The 17,725-nt window shown below is 43.8% G+C and overlaps 1 protein-coding gene across 2 annotated transcripts in view; it reads left to right on the forward strand.

Moving 5' to 3' along the window:
- Window positions 1-1,491: 1,491 nt before the first annotated feature.
- Window positions 1,492-17,725, forward strand: part of LOC147124990 (UAP56-interacting factor-like) — a 78,912-nt gene continuing 62,678 nt past the window's right edge. Inside the window, exons 1-4 of one of the 2 annotated variants that reach the window (XM_085995758.1) lie at window positions 1,492-1,757; window positions 5,822-5,968; window positions 7,064-7,230; window positions 7,325-7,443. In XM_085995758.1, coding sequence (XP_085851884.1) covers window positions 1,685-1,757; window positions 5,822-5,968; window positions 7,064-7,230; window positions 7,325-7,443 — 506 coding nt within the window. In that variant the 5' untranslated portion in view covers window positions 1,492-1,684. The remainder of the gene's footprint in view (window positions 1,758-5,821; window positions 5,969-7,063; window positions 7,231-7,324; window positions 7,444-17,725) is intronic. The other variant, XM_085995768.1, reaches the window with a different exon arrangement.

Genomic DNA, 17,725 nt, shown 5'->3' on the forward strand with positions numbered 1-17,725 from the left:
CAGAGGTTTTGGTGAAAAATGTGCTCCAAGAATTTCCACTAGTTGCTTATATGCTTTAGTTCCTGGCTTATCTGGCTGCGAAGTAAATTGAATGTCTTCGGCCCGATTACACTCAAAAAGGTAGGCACGACATTTTCATTTGCCACTGCATTCGCCAATACAAAATAGTCAAAACGTTCCGTATATGCGCTCCATTGCTCCACATTTTCATCAAAATCACCGATGTTTCCTAATATATTAGCCATCTCACGTTTCAAATTAAATTTTCTGTTTACTCACTGCACCCGTAACGTACGCAGATTCATCCGCTCCTCGTTGCCACTGTTGTGTCGGTACCTTTCTACCTAGACTCAATTTAGGACTCAAAACTCAGAGATTCAAACATGAAGTGCTTTATTGGAAGGAAAGGAAGTTCTGTAAAGTTCCGAACAAAGAGAACTAAACTGAACAGAGAACACCCAACCATTTATCTCCTGTGACAGCGCCACCACAGGTGGGAGGAGAACACACAATACATAACAGGTTCGACTACATATAAATGCAAGTTGTTGTTGCAAATCACATAGACCAAGTTTGAACATAGCAACAAAATGCACATCATCCTGAACTAGAAGACAATAATGCTAGTAACACCAATGTATAGAAATTTTAAGTCTGCCCAAAGAATTCTCCCTGGTTAAGCGTCACTGATTGCTCCCATAAGCAGACCACCACTCCCCATCTCACTTACAGTTTGTGTTACTTCTGTGGACAGGACGTTTGATGTTAACCTCTGACTCTTTCCTAGTCCAGGGATTGTCCAGTAAAGCTACCAATTAAGTTTGCTGATGTTGGCTCCCTGAAACTGGCTCACGCAGAGCCCATAGGATAAGAGATTCCAGTCGTTAACGTGTGAATGTTTGCTAATGGTTTTTAATTAAACCTCGGTTGCCTGAGATCATCTGGATAAATGCTTCATCTGACTACTGTTCTGCACCTCCATTATGCGGTTGATTCTAACCACTTGAGAGCTTAATTTAACTTGAAAATACATTTAACATAAATTACATCAGCTGCTTCCAGCTGCAGTGTTTATGTTACATTTTATATAAGGTACACAGACAAAAGTGAGATACCTGAATGGTAAAAGTGCATCTGAACATTTGAAAGTATCCTGCCGTTAGTGTATTAAAGTTACATACAGTATGGACATCACGAACTATTTTACTCCAAGTCAACCAGGGGCTAGCAAACTCTCAACTGGAGGGGAAGTGCGTTTATTTGCATAATGGTTGATAATGTTCACTGGCCAGGGTATTAACAATGAATAGGTTTAAATTGCTTTCACATCGCTTGTGGTTATTGCAAAAGTTATCTGACACATCAATTCGTCCTGAAGATAATATTTTATATGTGATAAAATGAATCTTATTAATCATTTCCCTCACGTGGAACCCACATTTAAATTTACAAAGGTGAAAGCAGTGAAATCAAAGAATGAATCTTTTGCAGTCCCTGGAGGTTTAATCTGGTTCTTCATTATCAACACTTCAGGTCACGTTATCAGCACCACAGCAGAGACAGCATTCCGCACATGCGCTCTTGGGCACCAGCTGACTCTGGGCAAGTGACAAACTCTTTGAAGTGCACCCTTCACTTTACTATTATTTGGATTATTCATTAGCACCCACTTTAAAAAGAGAAAATGGCCGAGTTCGCGGCTGAACCTGCTCCCATGGAAGTAGAAAAAAGTTCAGAAAAAATTGACATGTCTCTGGGCAAGTATACGTTCTCCTAAAATCATGTGTGTACGTTCTTCTAAAATTATTGACATGAAAATACTCAGGGGAGTAGATGACTGTTACAAAGATACACTAAAATATAGGGCATGTAATCTAAAAACTCATTTGGATGATAATTTTTACTTTTAATGGGGTCTGGGAGGAGGGGTGAAGTGGCAGGAGTAGTGTGAGATCATAACGAGCCAATTCGTTGGAGTCAGTACTAAATATGGAGCGATGATATTAAATACTTGTAGCGTCACATACAGTGATCAGAAATACTGCGGCAGAAGGTCGGCGTTGGTAAGATAAATATGACTAATTATTAGTTGGAAACAATGGCGTTGCTGTTTATAGTCCCTTCACCCATTTTATTGCTTTTTAAAGAGTTGTTAGTATTGTTAAACTCGCTGTCTTAAAGTTCAACCCGAAATCCAAGAGGTTATCTGGTTAAAAGTGAAAGGCTGGTTTTCTGCCGGATTTGCACATGTTCATAACAGCTGAAGAGACTTTAATGAAAATCTCAAACTACCACATGCAACTTGACATCAACGGTTGTTTTGGGAAATGGCTTCTAGCACCTGTCTCTTCATATATAGGCAGTGAATTGATCAGATAGGAATTATCAGGATATTTACAATCCTTTTATTGTGAAGGATACATTTTTCTTCACATAACTTAGATTTATATAGCACATTTAATGCAGCAAAATCTCCAACTGCTTCACAGAAGCAAGAATCGTCAGCAAGGAGTGGTAAGAGAATGAGGGCAGGTGACCAAAGGCACGGTTGAAGATTAGATTTTGAAAAGGGGTTAGATGGTGGTTAGAGAAGCAGCAAGGCAGAGGGGTTTTGGGAGTGAGTTCCAGAGAGTAAGTCCAAGAGAGCTCTGCCACCATGGATGCCATGGAAGGAGGAAGCGATACAAAGGAGCCCAGCATTGGTAGAGCAGCGGATGTTAACTGGCACAAAAGGCTACAGGAGGTTGCACGATGTAATGGAAGGTTACGTAAACAAGGAGGATGATTTTGAGGCATCGGAGAATGCTGGGCCAATGGACGTCAGCAAGCCAGGGTGCTATGTGGACCAGAACATAACATGGAATGGGGTTGCAGGTGACAGACTTTTTGACACTTTGTATTAAGTGTGGGGTAGTGTTTGTTCGTCCAGCAAAGAAAGTATTAGCGAATTTAAGCTTTAAGAAGACAATGGTATGGATGAGGCAAGAGTGGAGGTGGAAATCAGTAATGGAAAAATATATATATATATTTATTTCAATCTTGCTCATGTTAAAGTTAAAACAGGAAGGCAGATTATTATTTGAATGGCAATAGAGAAGGGGAAGTGCAAAGAGACCTGGGTGTTATTGTGCACCAGTCGCTGAAGGTAAGCATGCAGGCGGTTAAGAAGGCAAATGGTATGTTGACCTTCGTAGCAAGAGGGTTCGAGTACAGGAACAAGGATGTCTTGCTACAGTTGTACAGGGCCTTGGTGAGACCGCACCTTGAGTATTGTGTGCAGTTTTGGTCACCTTACCTGAGGAAGGATGTTCTTGCCATGGAGGGAATGCAGCGAAGATTCACCAGGCTGATACCTGGGATGGCAGGAATGACGTATGAGGAGAGATTGTGTCGATTGGGCTTATACTCACTGGAGTTTAGAAGATTGAGAGGGGATCTCATCGAAACCTATAAAATTCTGGCAGGTCTGGACAGACTAGATGCAGGAAGGATGTTTCTGATGGCCGGGGAGTCCAGAACCAGGGGTCATAGTCTAAGGATAAGGGGTAAGCCATTGAGGACTGAAATGAGGAGGAATTTCTTCACCCAGAGAGTGGTGAACCTGTGGAATTCTCTGCCACAGAGGGCGGTGGAGGCCAGTTCATTAAATATATTCAAGAAAGAGTTGGATATATTTCTTGAGGCTAAAGGGATCAAGGGATATGGGGAGAAGGCAGGGACAGGGTACTGAAATTGGATGATCAGCCATGATCTCAATGAATGGCGTAGCAGGCTCGAAGGGCCGAATGGCCTACTCCTCCTATCTTCTATGAATCTATGAATAAGAAAGATCTGGTTCATTGACAATTTATATTGGACAAGCAGACCTTTTATGTCCATCTGAGAGAGCAGATGGGGCCTCAGTTTAACGTCTCATCCAACACAAGTAAGGAGTGTGATGGAATACTCTACATTTTCCTGGATGAGTGCAGCTCCAACAACACTCAAGAAGCTCGACACCATCCAGCCTGCTTGATTAGCACCAAATTCACCACCTTAAACATTCACTCCCTCCACCACTGGTGCACTGTGGCTGGAGTGTGTACCATCTACAAGATGCACTGCAGCAACTCGCAAGGCTTCTTCAACAGCACCTCCCAAACCCGTGACCTCTTCCACCTAGAAGGACAAGGGCAGCAGGCGCATGGCAACACCACCACCTCCAAGTCACACACCATCCTGACTTGGAAATACATCGCCATTCCTTCATCGTCGCTGGGTCAAAACCCTGGACTCCCTTCCTAACAGCACTGTCGGAGTACCTTCACTACACAGACTGCAGCAGTTCAAGAAGGTGACTCACGTCCACCTTCGCAAGGGCAATTAGGGATGGGCAATAAATCATGTCCTTGCCAGTGACGCCCACATCCTGTGAATGAATAAAAAAATGGTCTTGGAGAGTCAGAAGGCGTCGCTTGCCACAGAATATGCAGCTTCTAACCTGCTCTTATAGCCACAGTATTTATGTGGCTGACCAGTTAAGTTTCTGGCCAATGGTGACCCCCAGGATGTTGATGGTGGGGGATTCAACAATGATAATGCCATTGAATGTCAAGAGGAGGTGATTAGACTCTCTCTTGTTGGAGATGGTCATTGCCTGGCACTTGTGTGGCATGAATGTTACTTGCCACTTATCAGCCCAAGCCTTGATGTTGTCCAGGTCTTGCAGCATATGGGCACAGACTGCTTTACCTGAGGAGATGCAAATGGAACTGAATACTGTGCAATCATCAGTGAACATTCCCACTTCTGATGGAGGGAAGGGCATTGATGAAGAGCTGAAGATGATTGGGCCTAGGACACTGCCCTGAGGAACTCCTGCAATGATGTCCTGGGGCTGAGACAATTGGCCTCCAAAAACCACAACTATCTACCTTTGTCCTAGGTATGACCCAGCCAGTGGAGAATTTTTCCCCTGATTCAATGACATAAACAAGTTAGCATCCTAATTTGGACAGAGAAAGCACATTTATAAGTGTACTAAAAACATTATTCTGATGAAATATCATTGACCTGAAATATTATCTCTATTTCTGTCACTGCAAAAGCTGACTCATCTGCTGAGTGTTTCCACCATTTTCTGTTTTTGTTTGATTTCCAGCATTCGTAGTATTTTGCTTTTGTTTCTTATACGTGTACTGTTTGATGTACTGTAGAGATGTAAACTCATTTGATTGAATGGGAGAATGTATGTGGGTTATATTATTTTCATTTATATAGCGTTCTCTTTTAAGCCAATGTGTCCACACAGTTGGGCTAAATGTTTACCTTTTCCAGTAGCCGTCTACAGCACTAACAGCAATGTGTAAAAGCAATCTTAATTAAATTCCCAGTGGGTTGAGAGTCCTCCACATTAAAATTGCCTCCAATTTAGCAGCATTTGTATATTTCAATCTTTCTCAATAAGGCTATTAGAATAGCTGGTAAATGTAAAATTCCCATTACTTCAATAGAGAGGTCGTGACTTAGAATCGTATGACAGTGTTCAGAAGTTGAAGTTGAGGCTTATTATTCCAGCTTTGCCTTACATTATATCTGACACATTCTATGCTTTTGTGAAATGTGTTTCTGACAATGTCACATGGCACAAAGAGGCAAAGATGCCCTAGTTGCCAGCATCAGTATCCATTTTCCCTTTAGCACACCAAGGTAAGGGGAAAATATTGTATTTTGCATTTCTTAAATATCTGAAAACAAAATTGAATTATCTGCAGCAAGGTTATCCAGTAATATTTGCAAACCGTGTCATTTTTATTTTAAAACACACTTGTGCATTTTTCAGATGACATTATTGAACTCAATAAAAGGGAAACCGGCTCTACAACAACTGCATTGAGTAGGACAAGGGTGCAACAGAAAAGAAAATGGAATTTAGGTCCTCGTAAGCCACAAAATCAGCTTGGAAGAGGAGTGCAGCAAAATATACAAGGTGACCTCAACTTCATCAAAGCTAACCATGCTATTATACGTCAGCACGTGATGATACAACTGCAAGCCTGGGAACTGAACAATATATCTAGCCTTGCATTTTTATTGCCAGATTTATGTTACCCCACTGCTAACATTTGATCTCTTCTGTAGGTTAGCGATCATTGGTATTATCAGTAAAAGGGGAGGGGAAGATTTCCTCTCTGCATTAGCTGAAGCAAAGTTGCAAACTCATTTATAAAGGGCATATTTATGATCTCACTATAACAAACAGACTACTCCCTCACCATCCGTTGAATGAATGAAGCAGTGCAATAGGCAGAATAATTCTACAGAATAACTGAAACGGTCCTCCAGAATTGGAACAATTTTGATTTTGTTTAAGTTCTCAAAATAGTTAACAGAAAAATTTCAACGTGAATACATTAACCCATTCATTAAAATAGTGCACAGAGGAATTTCTACATTTGTGGGTGCAGAAATGTAATGCAAAGGTAGGAAATTTTAAAGCAATATAGATTGAAAAGAAAGGTATAGAAGAAAGGAGGAAGACAGTAAAACAAAATAAGTAAATAAAATGGAAAAACAAAAAGCATTAAAAAAAATATTCATAGGAAGTTGTCATGAAGAGGAAGTATGAAAATTGAACAGACGGAAAATAAAAACACCAGAGCCTTAGGTTTATGAATAGGGATGCGCCTTAATATGATTTTTTTTTAAAGTACTACTAATTTGACTGAGCGATGCCAGCTCCAAACACTTTAAATGTGAATATTGCAAATGTTGTTAATTCTCAGCAGTTTTGATTCTCATGTTGCATTTGCTAAATATGTGCATGATATTAATCTCTCAAAATGGTGTCATGTTTGTGAGACTCCTCAATAATCAAAAAACCATTTGCGGTACATTCTCTGATCTGCGCTCCTGTCCAGTGAGGCTCCTGGCAAGGGACCTCTGCCTTGTAAAATCTATCCTTTTCTAAGACAGTTCAACTTATTAACCCCGATGCTGAATTGCAGAGATGACAATTCAGTAAGGTTATTAAAACGTGGCCAACTGTGCTCAGCAGATTATTTGTTTGTGTCAATTTAATTAGGACCCAATAGACCGAGGAGAAATACCTTTGGATTACAAGGGTACAGCGGGGCTAATCAACGTTGGCAGACACAGGCTAAAAATACCAGAACTAGACCAGATGGAAGAAGACCTACTGTAGCAGCTAAAGGAGTGAGCCCTTTAAATCGTAAACCCACCGTTCATATGGTAATGCAATCCAATCAGCCGACCATATCGGCCCTTTTTTTTTGCTTGATAAATTTTATAATGAAAAAAATATGATTTCCAATGTTCTTTGTAGGATTTGCAGCAAATTACACCCATTAGGAAAGGAACTCAAAGGACCATATGGGGAAGAGTACAGCAGGCCCAGAAGAGGTTCAGGCCGACAGGACAGGGGCCTCAAATTCCGAAAAGAAGGTAACAATCAATAACTGCCCTAAAAAGTGCATAAAAAGTGTGCAGTTTATATACTTTCATTTATATAGCGCCTTTCACGACCACCGGATGTCCCAAAGCGCTTTACAGCTAATGAAGTACTTTTGAAGTGTAGTCATTGTTGTAATGTAGGAAACGCGGCAGCCAATTTGCGCACAGCAAGCTCCCACAAACAGTAATGTGATAATGACCAGATAATCTCTTTTTTTTGTTATGTTGGTTGAGGGATAAATATTGGCCAGGACACCGGGGATAACTCCCCTGCTCTCATTTGAAAATAGTGCCGTGGGATCTTTTACGTCCACCTGAGAGAGCAGACAGGGCCTCGGTTTAACATCTCATCCGAAAGACGGCACATCCGACAGTGCCGCGCTCCCTCAGTACTGCACTGGAGTGTCAGCCTAGACTTGTGCTCAAGTCCCTGGAGTGGGGCTTGAACCCACAACCTTCTGACTCAGAGGCGAGTGTGCTACCCACTTTATTTTTAAATATTATTTATTTAACATTAAGGACATTTACAATATTGTGATCATTCCATTGCATCATACAAATCCATTCCACCGCTCTGCACAGCCATTCCTCCACCACATATTAACATCAAAACCTGAAGTTTAATTTGTCTCCTGTAACATATTAATCGATTGTACTTTAAAAATTGAACATAAAATACTATCTTTAAATTCCTTTCTGAATAGAACATCCACAGAGCCTTATAATCTTTTAGCTTATATTTAAAATACTCTTTTAGATTGATTCTCCTCCCCTTAAAAACAGAACATTCCTCCTTTGCACAATCACAAATCTAGCCAAACTGAACATTAAATTAATTGCCGCTCCGATAGACTTGGGCAGACTCTCCGGCAATCCCCATCTCAAAATTGAGTCCCACGGGATTCCCATTCTCACTCTTCGGTCTCCACCCAGCAAAAAAACCTCAGACAACTGTTGAACGTAGTACCTAAAATCATTTAACTGCAGACATAACACCAGTAAATGGGACAGAGTCTCATCCCGTGTCCCACACACTGGGCAAGTTGCCCCCTCCACTCGCCCAAGCAGGTGTCTTGAATCTCCATTCTCTAAATACCTTGTAGAAATCTCGAGTATTACAGTTATCAAATTGGACCAACTCTCCCCCTTTCTCCAGCAGATAGCTTGGAAAAGCAGGATGCATTTTACTTCCTTTGGAGATTTCCTCATTTATTTCTTCCATCCAATCCTGTGGCATTGCCCTCACAATCTACTCCTACATGATCATAATTGCTTTTTCCTCTACCTCCTGATCCTCCTCCCACACCATGTCCCTCACTATCGCTTCCGGCAACCAACCTGGAATTACCTCATATAAATACATCTTTCGTACATATAATACCAGCTTTTATAAAAGCTTGATTAAATAGTACCTCTCCTTCAAATACACCTGTTCAAAAATAAGGGCTGTTCTAAAAATTCCTCAGCACCCTTGGGCATGAACTGCACACTTTTTAAAAATTGGACCCAAATCTCCACAACCCCGTTATAAAACCTAGGGAGAGGTTTAATCGATTTCAAAAACATATTATTGTATTCCATATACAATATCCCCTGCCCCCCTATCCCACTTCATTTTTTTTTTAAATGCTCAAAACAACTCTTCCAAAAACTTGTATTTGACTTCTGAAGAAATCTCTTCGTCCATTTGATTCTAAAGATTTTTTTCTTCAAATCAGTATCTGGGAAATTGAGTCCTCCCTGATTTCTCCGTCCAATTATGGTATTGTAAGCAACCAAGGCTGGTTTCCCTTCCCATAAAAACCTCAAGCCTTTCGGATGGACTTTTCCACCCACTCGGGAATATCCTCCACTGTCAATAAGTACCATAGCTTAGATAGCAGGAGTGTGGACACCGCTGTCGCTCTTCCTTGCACTTTCAACCACCTTCTTTCCCATCTTCCCAAAATCTTTTTAATTTTCATAACCTTTGGTTCCCAATTTAATCAAGCCACTTCATCCCTGTCTTTCTTGCACCCCCAGAACTTCCAAAACCTCCACCACCTTAAAGGAACTTTCCTCCAACCATTGACCCCCCCCCCCCCCTTCCTACAACCAGGCATTGGGACTTAGTATAATTCACTCTGGCTCCTGAAACTGTACAATATTCCTCCACTATGTCCATAGCTTTCCTCACTGACTCCAAAGTTAAGGATGTGTCATCTGCATATTGGTGTATCACCGACACCAGCCCGGAACTGGGAACCGCAATCCCAACTACACCTTATTTCTTTCGCATCATGTAACCTGATGGTTCTGCTACCAATGTATACAACCATGGGGACAGGGGACAACCCTGTCTCACTGACCTCTGTATCGGAAAATACATGGATAAAAAACCATTACATTTAACACAGCTAAATATGTTTGAATAAAAAATCCTTATCCACTCAAGGAAATTTTCCCTGAAACCAAATGCTTCCAAAACCATCAATAAAAACTCATGAGAGACCCTATCAAAGGCTTTCTCTTGATCTATCTTTCATACATAAGCCTCCCTCCCACTCTCTTCCATGAGCTCTATCACATCTCGGATTGAGACCACAGAGTCTAAGATGTCCCGGCCTATGACTCCATAGCTACCTGCGGCAACACCTCCTTCATATGATTTGCCATAACCCTCGCCAAGATCTTATAATCCTCATTTAATAATGTGACGGGCCTCCAATTCTTCAGATCCCTTCTAACCCCTTTTATTTTTATATAAGCTAAGCTTATGGCACCTCCCCTCATAGATGGGGCCAGGCTTCCCTTAATTTTAATCTCCTTAAAAACCTCTAAGAGCAATGGACTTAAAATCTCGAAAAATTCTTTATAAAATTCTGCACTTAGTCCATCAGACCCTGGGCTTCCCAACCCCCACCCCCCACCTTCATGCCACTTATTGCTACTTTTATTTCCGCTAATCCTACTTCTTTGTCACACATGCTTCTCTCATCCTCCTTTAAACCCTCTTCAATAAAAGTACTAACCATCTCCATCGCCAAATTGGAAATGTCTTCTTTTGTATATAACTCTTGATAAAAGCTGCTAGCCACCTCGAAAATCTCCCCACTTTAGAGTCATAGGCTTAGAAATTCAGTATAGCCACGTTTGGGGCGCTACAGCCGGGCGGCCGCTAAACTTTGCGCCCGGCGCAACTTCGCGCCACCTTCGCCAATATTCAGTGGCATCGCCCCAAGAGGTTGCTGCTGTGCTAAAGCAGGCGATGCACGACTACCATTAGGTGCTAAGCCGGCGATCCGGGGCGCTAACACCGAGGATGGGCGCAGCGCAGGTGCGGCGAGTTGCTCAATGAAGGCAGACACGCTGGCGCCGGTCAGCTCTTAAAGGGGAAGGGTCGACTTGTTTGGCTGCCATGCCCTGCACACTGCAGCACTGAAGCAAGGCCTGACCATTGCTGGTTCATCAGTTCTACGCCCTCAACCATGGGGAAGCCCGCTATTCTTCCAAATCTGATTGCACGCTCTTGCTGCTTGTCCAGGGTCATGGGGAAGGAGATGTACTGACGTCTCCTTCTGAAAAGGGCATTGTTCACCTGGCGGATGCAGCAATGTACCGCGAACTGGGAGATGTTGGCAATGTCCCCAGTATCGGATTGGAAGGAGCCAGTGGCATCGAAGTTGAGAGCCACCGTCACCTTCACTGCCACTGACAGAGACGTCCTGCTCCTCAGCTGTGGCTGCAGATCTCTGCGAAGCAGGTAGCAGATCTCAGTGACCACCTCCCTTCTGAATCGCATCCTCCGAACACACTGCTCCTCAGACATGTTCAGATATGAGAACTGCTGGCGGTATACCCTGGGTGGGTAAGGCCTCCTGTGCCGATGCCTGTTGGCCAATCTCCGTCTGGCCATGACTGGCACTCTCTCACGGCGTCTCTGATCCCTTTGAATGCAATGCAGAAAGCCAACGTTTCCACCCACTGCAGCCCCCGTTATATGTGGCGACTCAAGGCTATGGCACTGAAAGTGAAATCCAAGTGCAAAGCTCTGGCCTGAATCCACAAGTACCTGTGCAAGCGCTGAGTCAAAGCAGAAAGCTCTCTGCCTTTGTCTCTCTCCAAATATCCGTCTCTCACACAGAGGGATTGGCACAAAATGGCTGCCACTTATACTGCAGGAGGAGTCCCCTTTAAATAGCGCCCCCCGCGCCCCGCAGCGACTGGGAACCGTTCCCCTCTACCAGTCGCTGGGGGCGCCAGGCGCAAAGGAGGGCGGCGCCACTGAATTTCCGGTTCGGGGCGCACAAAGGGCGTTGCACCATGAAATGACGTCAGGATTTGCGCGCGCAGCTGAGCGCGCACAAAGGCTTTGCGCCGCCGCTAAATCTTTACTGAAGTTGGGGAGAGGCGCAGATCGCGCTGCGCCCGGCCGCTAGCCGCCTAGCGCCCCACATCTCCTCCTCCTAAGGCGCTAGCGGCTGGCGCAAACAACTGAATTTCTAGGCCATAGAGTTATACAGCACAGAAAGAGGCCCTTCGGCCCATCACGTCCGCGCCGGCCATCAAGCCCTGTCTAATCTAATCTCATTTTCCAGCATTTGGTCCGTAGCCTTGTATGCTATGGCATTTCAAGTGCTCATCCAAATGCTTCTTGAATGTTGTGAGGGTTCCTGCCTCTACCACCCTTTCAGGCAGTGAGTTCCAGATTCCAACCACCCTCTGGGTGAAAAAGTTTTTCCTCAAATCCCCTCTAAACCTCCTGCCCCTTACCTTGAATCTATGACCTCTTGTTATTGACCCCTCTACTAAGGGGAAAAGTTCCTTTCTATCTACCCTATCTATGCCCCTCATAATTTTGTACACCTCAATCAGGTCCCCCCTCAGCCTTCTCTGCTCCAAGGAAAACAACCCCAGCCTTTCCAGTCTTTCTTCATAGCTGAAGCGCTCCAGCCCAGGTAACATCCTGGTAAATCTCCTCTGCACCCTCTCCAAAGCAATCACATACTTCCTATAGTGTGGTGACCAGAACTGCACACAGTACTCCAACTGTGGCCTTACCAGCATTTTGTACAGCTCCATCATAACCTCCCTGCTCTTATATCCTATGCCTCGGCTAATGAAAGCAAGTACCCCATATGCCTTTTTAACCACCTTATCCACCTGTTCTGCTGCCTTCAGGGATCTATGTACATGCACACCAAGGTCCCTCTGATCCTCTGTCTTTCCTAGGGTCTTACCATTCATTGTGTATTCCCTTGCCTTGTTAGTCCGTCCAAAATGCATCACCTCACACTTTTCAGGGTTAAATTCCATTTGCCACTGTTCCGTCCATCTGACCAACCCATCTATATCGTCCTGTAGCCTGAGGCTTCCCTCCTCGCTATTTACCACCCCACCAATTTTCGTGTCATCTGCGAACTTACTGATCATACCTTTTACATTCACATCCAAGTCATTAATGTAGACCACAAACAGCAAGGGACCCAGCACCGATCCCTGCGGTACCCCACTGGACACAGACTTCCAATCACAAAAACAACCTTCCACCATTACCTTCTGCCACTAAGCCAGTTTTGGATCCAATGTGCCAAGACACCCTGGGTCCCATAGGCTCTTACCTTCCTGACCAGTCTCCTATGCGGGACTTTATCAAAAGCCTTACTGAAATCCATGTAAACCACATCCACTGCACTACCCTCATCCATACACCTAGTCACCCCCTCGAAAAATTCAATCAAATTGGTCAGACGTGATCTTCCCTTGACAAAGCCATGCTGGCTATCCCTAATTAATCTTTGCCTCTCCAAGTGGAGACTAATTCTGTCCCTCAGAATTTTTTCCAATAATTTCCCAACCACTGATGTTCGGCTCACTGGCCTGTAATTCCCTGGTTTATCCCTACTACCCTTTTTGAATAATGGTACTACATTAGCTGTTCTCCAGTCCTCTGGCACATCCCCTGTGGCCAAAGAGGTTCTGAAAATTTGTGTCAGAGCCCCTGCAATCTCCTCCTTTGCCTCACATAGTAGCCTGGGATACATCTTGTCCGGGCCTGTTGATTTATCCACTTTTTTAAGCCTGTTAAAACCGCTAGTACCTCCTCCCTCTCGATGCTAATATGTTCAAGTATATCACAGTCCCCCTGCCCGATTTCTATGTCCACATCGTCCTGATCTCCATAGTGAACACAGATGCAAAAAATTCATTTAAAACCCCACCTACATCTTCTGGCTCTACACACAGCTTGCCACTTTGGTCCCTAATGGGCCCTACTCTTTCCCTAGTTATCCTCTTGCCCTTAATATTACTTATATAAAACACCTTAGGATTTTCCTTTATTTTGCTCGCCAGTGTTATTTCATGGCCCCTCCTCGCTCTCCTAATTTTTTTTAAGTATCCCCCTGCACTTTTTATACTCCTCTAGGGCTTCCTCTGTCTTTCGTCCTTTGTATCTGCCAAAAGCCCCCCTTTTTTTCCTAATCCATTCTCGTATATCCCTTGACATCCAAGGTTCCCTGGGCTTGTTGGTCCCACCCTTGACCTTTACGGGAACATGTTGCCATTGTACTCTCTCAATTTCCTTTCTGAAAGACTCCCATTGCTCTGATGTGGATTTTCCTTCAAGTAGCTGATCCCAGTCCACATTGGCCAGATCCTGCCTTATCATATTAAAATCAGCCTTCCCCCAATTTAGAACCTTTATTTCCGGTCCATCCTTGTCCTTTTCCATGACTACCTTAAATCTCACCGAATTATGGTCACTGTCACCAAAGTGCTCACCTACTAACACTTCTACCACTTGCCCGGCCACATTCCCTAGAATTAGGTCCAGTACCGCCCCCTCTCTTGTAGGACTTTCTACATGTTGGCTCAAAAAGCTCTCCTGGATGCACTTTAAGAATTCTGCACCCTCTAAGCCTTTCACACTCTGACTATCCCAGTTAATATTGGGGAAGTTGAAATCCCCCACTATTATTACCCTATTATTTGCACACTTCTCTGAGATTTGCCTACATATCTGTTCCTCTATCTCCCCCTGACTGTTTGGGGGCCTATCGTACACTCCCAGCAAAGTTCATTAATGATCTTCTCCCCAACCTTCAACTCTCCAATTAACGATAATCTCTGTTGCAGCTTCTCTTGCTCTAGAAAATATCCTAAAATATCTTTCGCCCTCCAATTCATCTTTAGCCTTAGCACAGAGAATGGCCCCCTTGCATTTTTCAGCTAGCAATAATTCCCACTCTTCCTTTAAAACCCGGAACTTAGTCTCAGCTCCCTTATCCCCTCCGTCAACTGCTTTACAGACATCCGTAAGTCTTTTGTTTATATTCTCTTCTCGATGCCAGTTAGCTGCTGCTCTCTCCCATACTGTACCGAAAAAACTTTTACCTCGTATTTGAAATTGTCCCACCAAACTCTTCCTTCTTTCAAGAACAAAGGTTACTTCTGAGCATTCTTTATTATATTTAAAATCCCTTCTTTATAAGCAATTTCTTTCAGGTATTGATTGTTTAAAATCCACACCCCTGAACTGATCTTAACTCTGCTGTTCCTAATTCTAAGAACTAAACCCGAGTGGTCACTAAAAAATACTTTTTTGTAATAAATCTCCATCACCTCAGAACTTAACCCTTCCCGCATAAACACAAAATCTATTCGGCTCTGTTTTAACACATCACCCACCCAACCTGTTCTGGAGAACTCCCTTTTTATGGGGCTCCGATCCCTCCATAAGTCTCTCAAATTTAAATTTGCCATCATTTTTACAATCATCCCTTGGGAGTTATCATCCTTAAAGGTCATCTGGGCTGAAATGTCCATCAGAGATAAAAATACATTAAAATCCCCCACTATACAAGGGTTTTCCACCTCTGCCACTTCAGTGAATAACCACCGAAAAAACTTGCGACTCTTGCAATAGTTGTTCGGTGCATAGATATTAAAGAGATCGCAATTAAATTCCTCCATCTTTACCCTTAGCCATAAAAATCTCCCCTCAGTGAATGTTCTCTTTTATGAACGGACTTGGCAAAACAGCCACCCCTCTATGGTTATTGTTTGCACAGCTTGCAAACACCTCTCCCTTCCAAACCTTCTGAACTCTTTCTAGGATATCCTCATCCCAAAAGGTTTCTTACAGACACAACAAGTTAGTGCCTTTAAAACGCTGCAACAACTGCTGCAATTTCTTCTCACCCCTCAGTCCGTTCACATTAATCGAGACCAATGTAATCATGGCTCTGAATAAGGGAAGTATGCCTGATAATCTCCCCATCATTTAATCTCTGACCCTTCCCTCCTCTCATGTTCCTTCTCAACTTTTCGGGCAGCTGTTGCTTTTTTCTGCAGCATCCAGCTCTTTTTCATCTCCTGTTTGAACCTTTCCTGCTGTTTCAGCCTCTTCCTTGCATTAGGTTTGGGCCGAGGTGCTGCCCCTTCTCCCTCCTTCTGCCCCTCACTAACTTTTCCCTTTCCACACGATGCCACCCCACCCCCCACTTCCATGTCTCTGTCCTCCTCTGATTCCTCACTCTCAAGCTCTTCTGTTCCTGCTCCCCCTCAGATACAAGGGGCTGGATTTTCCAAGCCCCGAGGAGGTGGACATGGAGGTGGGACTGCTGGTAAAGTAGCAGAAAGTGGGGGCAGATGGCCAACCCGCCCTCATCCCGCCTCCCTGCCCTTTTGCCAGGAGGCGGGAAGATGTGCTGCTTCAGGTCCCATCTCCTGGAGGCGGGAAAGGCATTAAATACTTTTAACTGCCTGTTAACAGGCAGTTAACAGGCAGAAAAAAGGATTAGTGCTATTTTACCTTCCCAGGTGAAGGCTTCCCGACCTCCGAGAACCCCGCCGGGTTCTCGGAGACGTGAAGGAGGTCTGCGGCGGTCGGAAGCACCAGGAAGTAAGATGTAGAGGTGAGTGATAGGTGCCAGTGTGGAGTGGTAAGTATGTAAGGTGAGTGATAAGTGTAAAAAAATGTTCACTTACCTTTTTTTCTTCCTACATCCTTCATCCTCTCTGGATCAGGAGACCCGACCTCCTCGTTGTTGATTTCACAGACTGGCTGTTGGATCCTCCAAACCAACAGCCATCTGAAATCGACAAAGTTGAAAGGTTTGATGAGTCCTGAACACAAGATCTCATCAAACCACAGAGAATGTCAGTGTTTGACAGCTTCACAGAGCTGTTAAACGCTGACATTTCTTCTTCCAAGAATTCTAGACAGATAGCATGTGTGACGTTGATGTGCTCTGTCAGTGACTTCCTCCCTAATTGGCCTGCTGAGCCCGCAGGGCGGGCTTAACGAGGTCAATCGGGAAAATTCCTCTGGTTTTGCTTCCTGGGACACTGGCACCAGTACTGGGGCAGGAGGGAGCTGTTCCGTTGGGACGGGCTTCACTTGGCCAGTGCTGGGACTAGAGTCCTGGCGGATCATATAACTAGGGCTGTAGAGAGGGCTTTAAACTAACTAGTGGGGGGGGAGGTTCCTAGAGAACAAATAATAAAAATGACAACAGAGAAGGTCATAGACTTAGGTAGCAGTGGGGAAATTAAAAACCAGAGCGTGTCAGGAAGGGGCAGAAGGTATGGAGTAAAAGGTAAAGTAATAAAAAGGGCAAAAGCAGGAACTAAGTGTCACAAAACATCTTTGAAAGTTCTCTATCTGAATGCACGTAGCATTCGTAACAAAAGAGACGAGTTAATGGCACAAATAGCTACATATGGGTATGATCTTGTGGCCATTACAGAAACATGGCTGCAGGGTGACAATGCCTGGGAATTAAACATACCAGGTTATTTAACGATCAGGAAGGACAGGCAGGAAGGAAGGGGAGGTGGGGTGGCTATGTTAATAAAGGAAGTAATCACTAATACAGAGAAATGATATTGGGTCAAAAGATCAGGATAATGAAACCGTTTGGGTGGAGATAAGGAATAATAAGGGGAAAAAACACTAGTGGGCGTAGTCTATAGGCCTCCGAACAGTTGCAACTCTGTTGGACGGAGTATCAATCAGGAAATAGTTGAGGCTTGTAATAAGGGAACATCTATAATTATGGGGGATTTTAACTATCATATTAATTGGACAAATCAAATTGGGCAGGGCTGCCTTGAGGATGAGTTCATTGAGTGTATTAGGGATGGGTTTCTTGAGCAGTATGTAACTGAACCGACCAGGGGGCAAGCAACCTTAGATCTGGTCCTGTGTAACGAGACAGGATTAATTAAAAATGTCCTAGTAAAGGATCCCCTTGGAATGAGTGACCATAACATGGTTGAATTCCATATT

This window comes from Somniosus microcephalus, chromosome 1 (genome assembly GCF_052327205.1).
Source record: "Somniosus microcephalus isolate GS21.2 chromosome 1, FLI_Smic_1.0, whole genome shotgun sequence".
Taxonomy (NCBI): domain Eukaryota; kingdom Metazoa; phylum Chordata; class Chondrichthyes; order Squaliformes; family Somniosidae; genus Somniosus; species Somniosus microcephalus.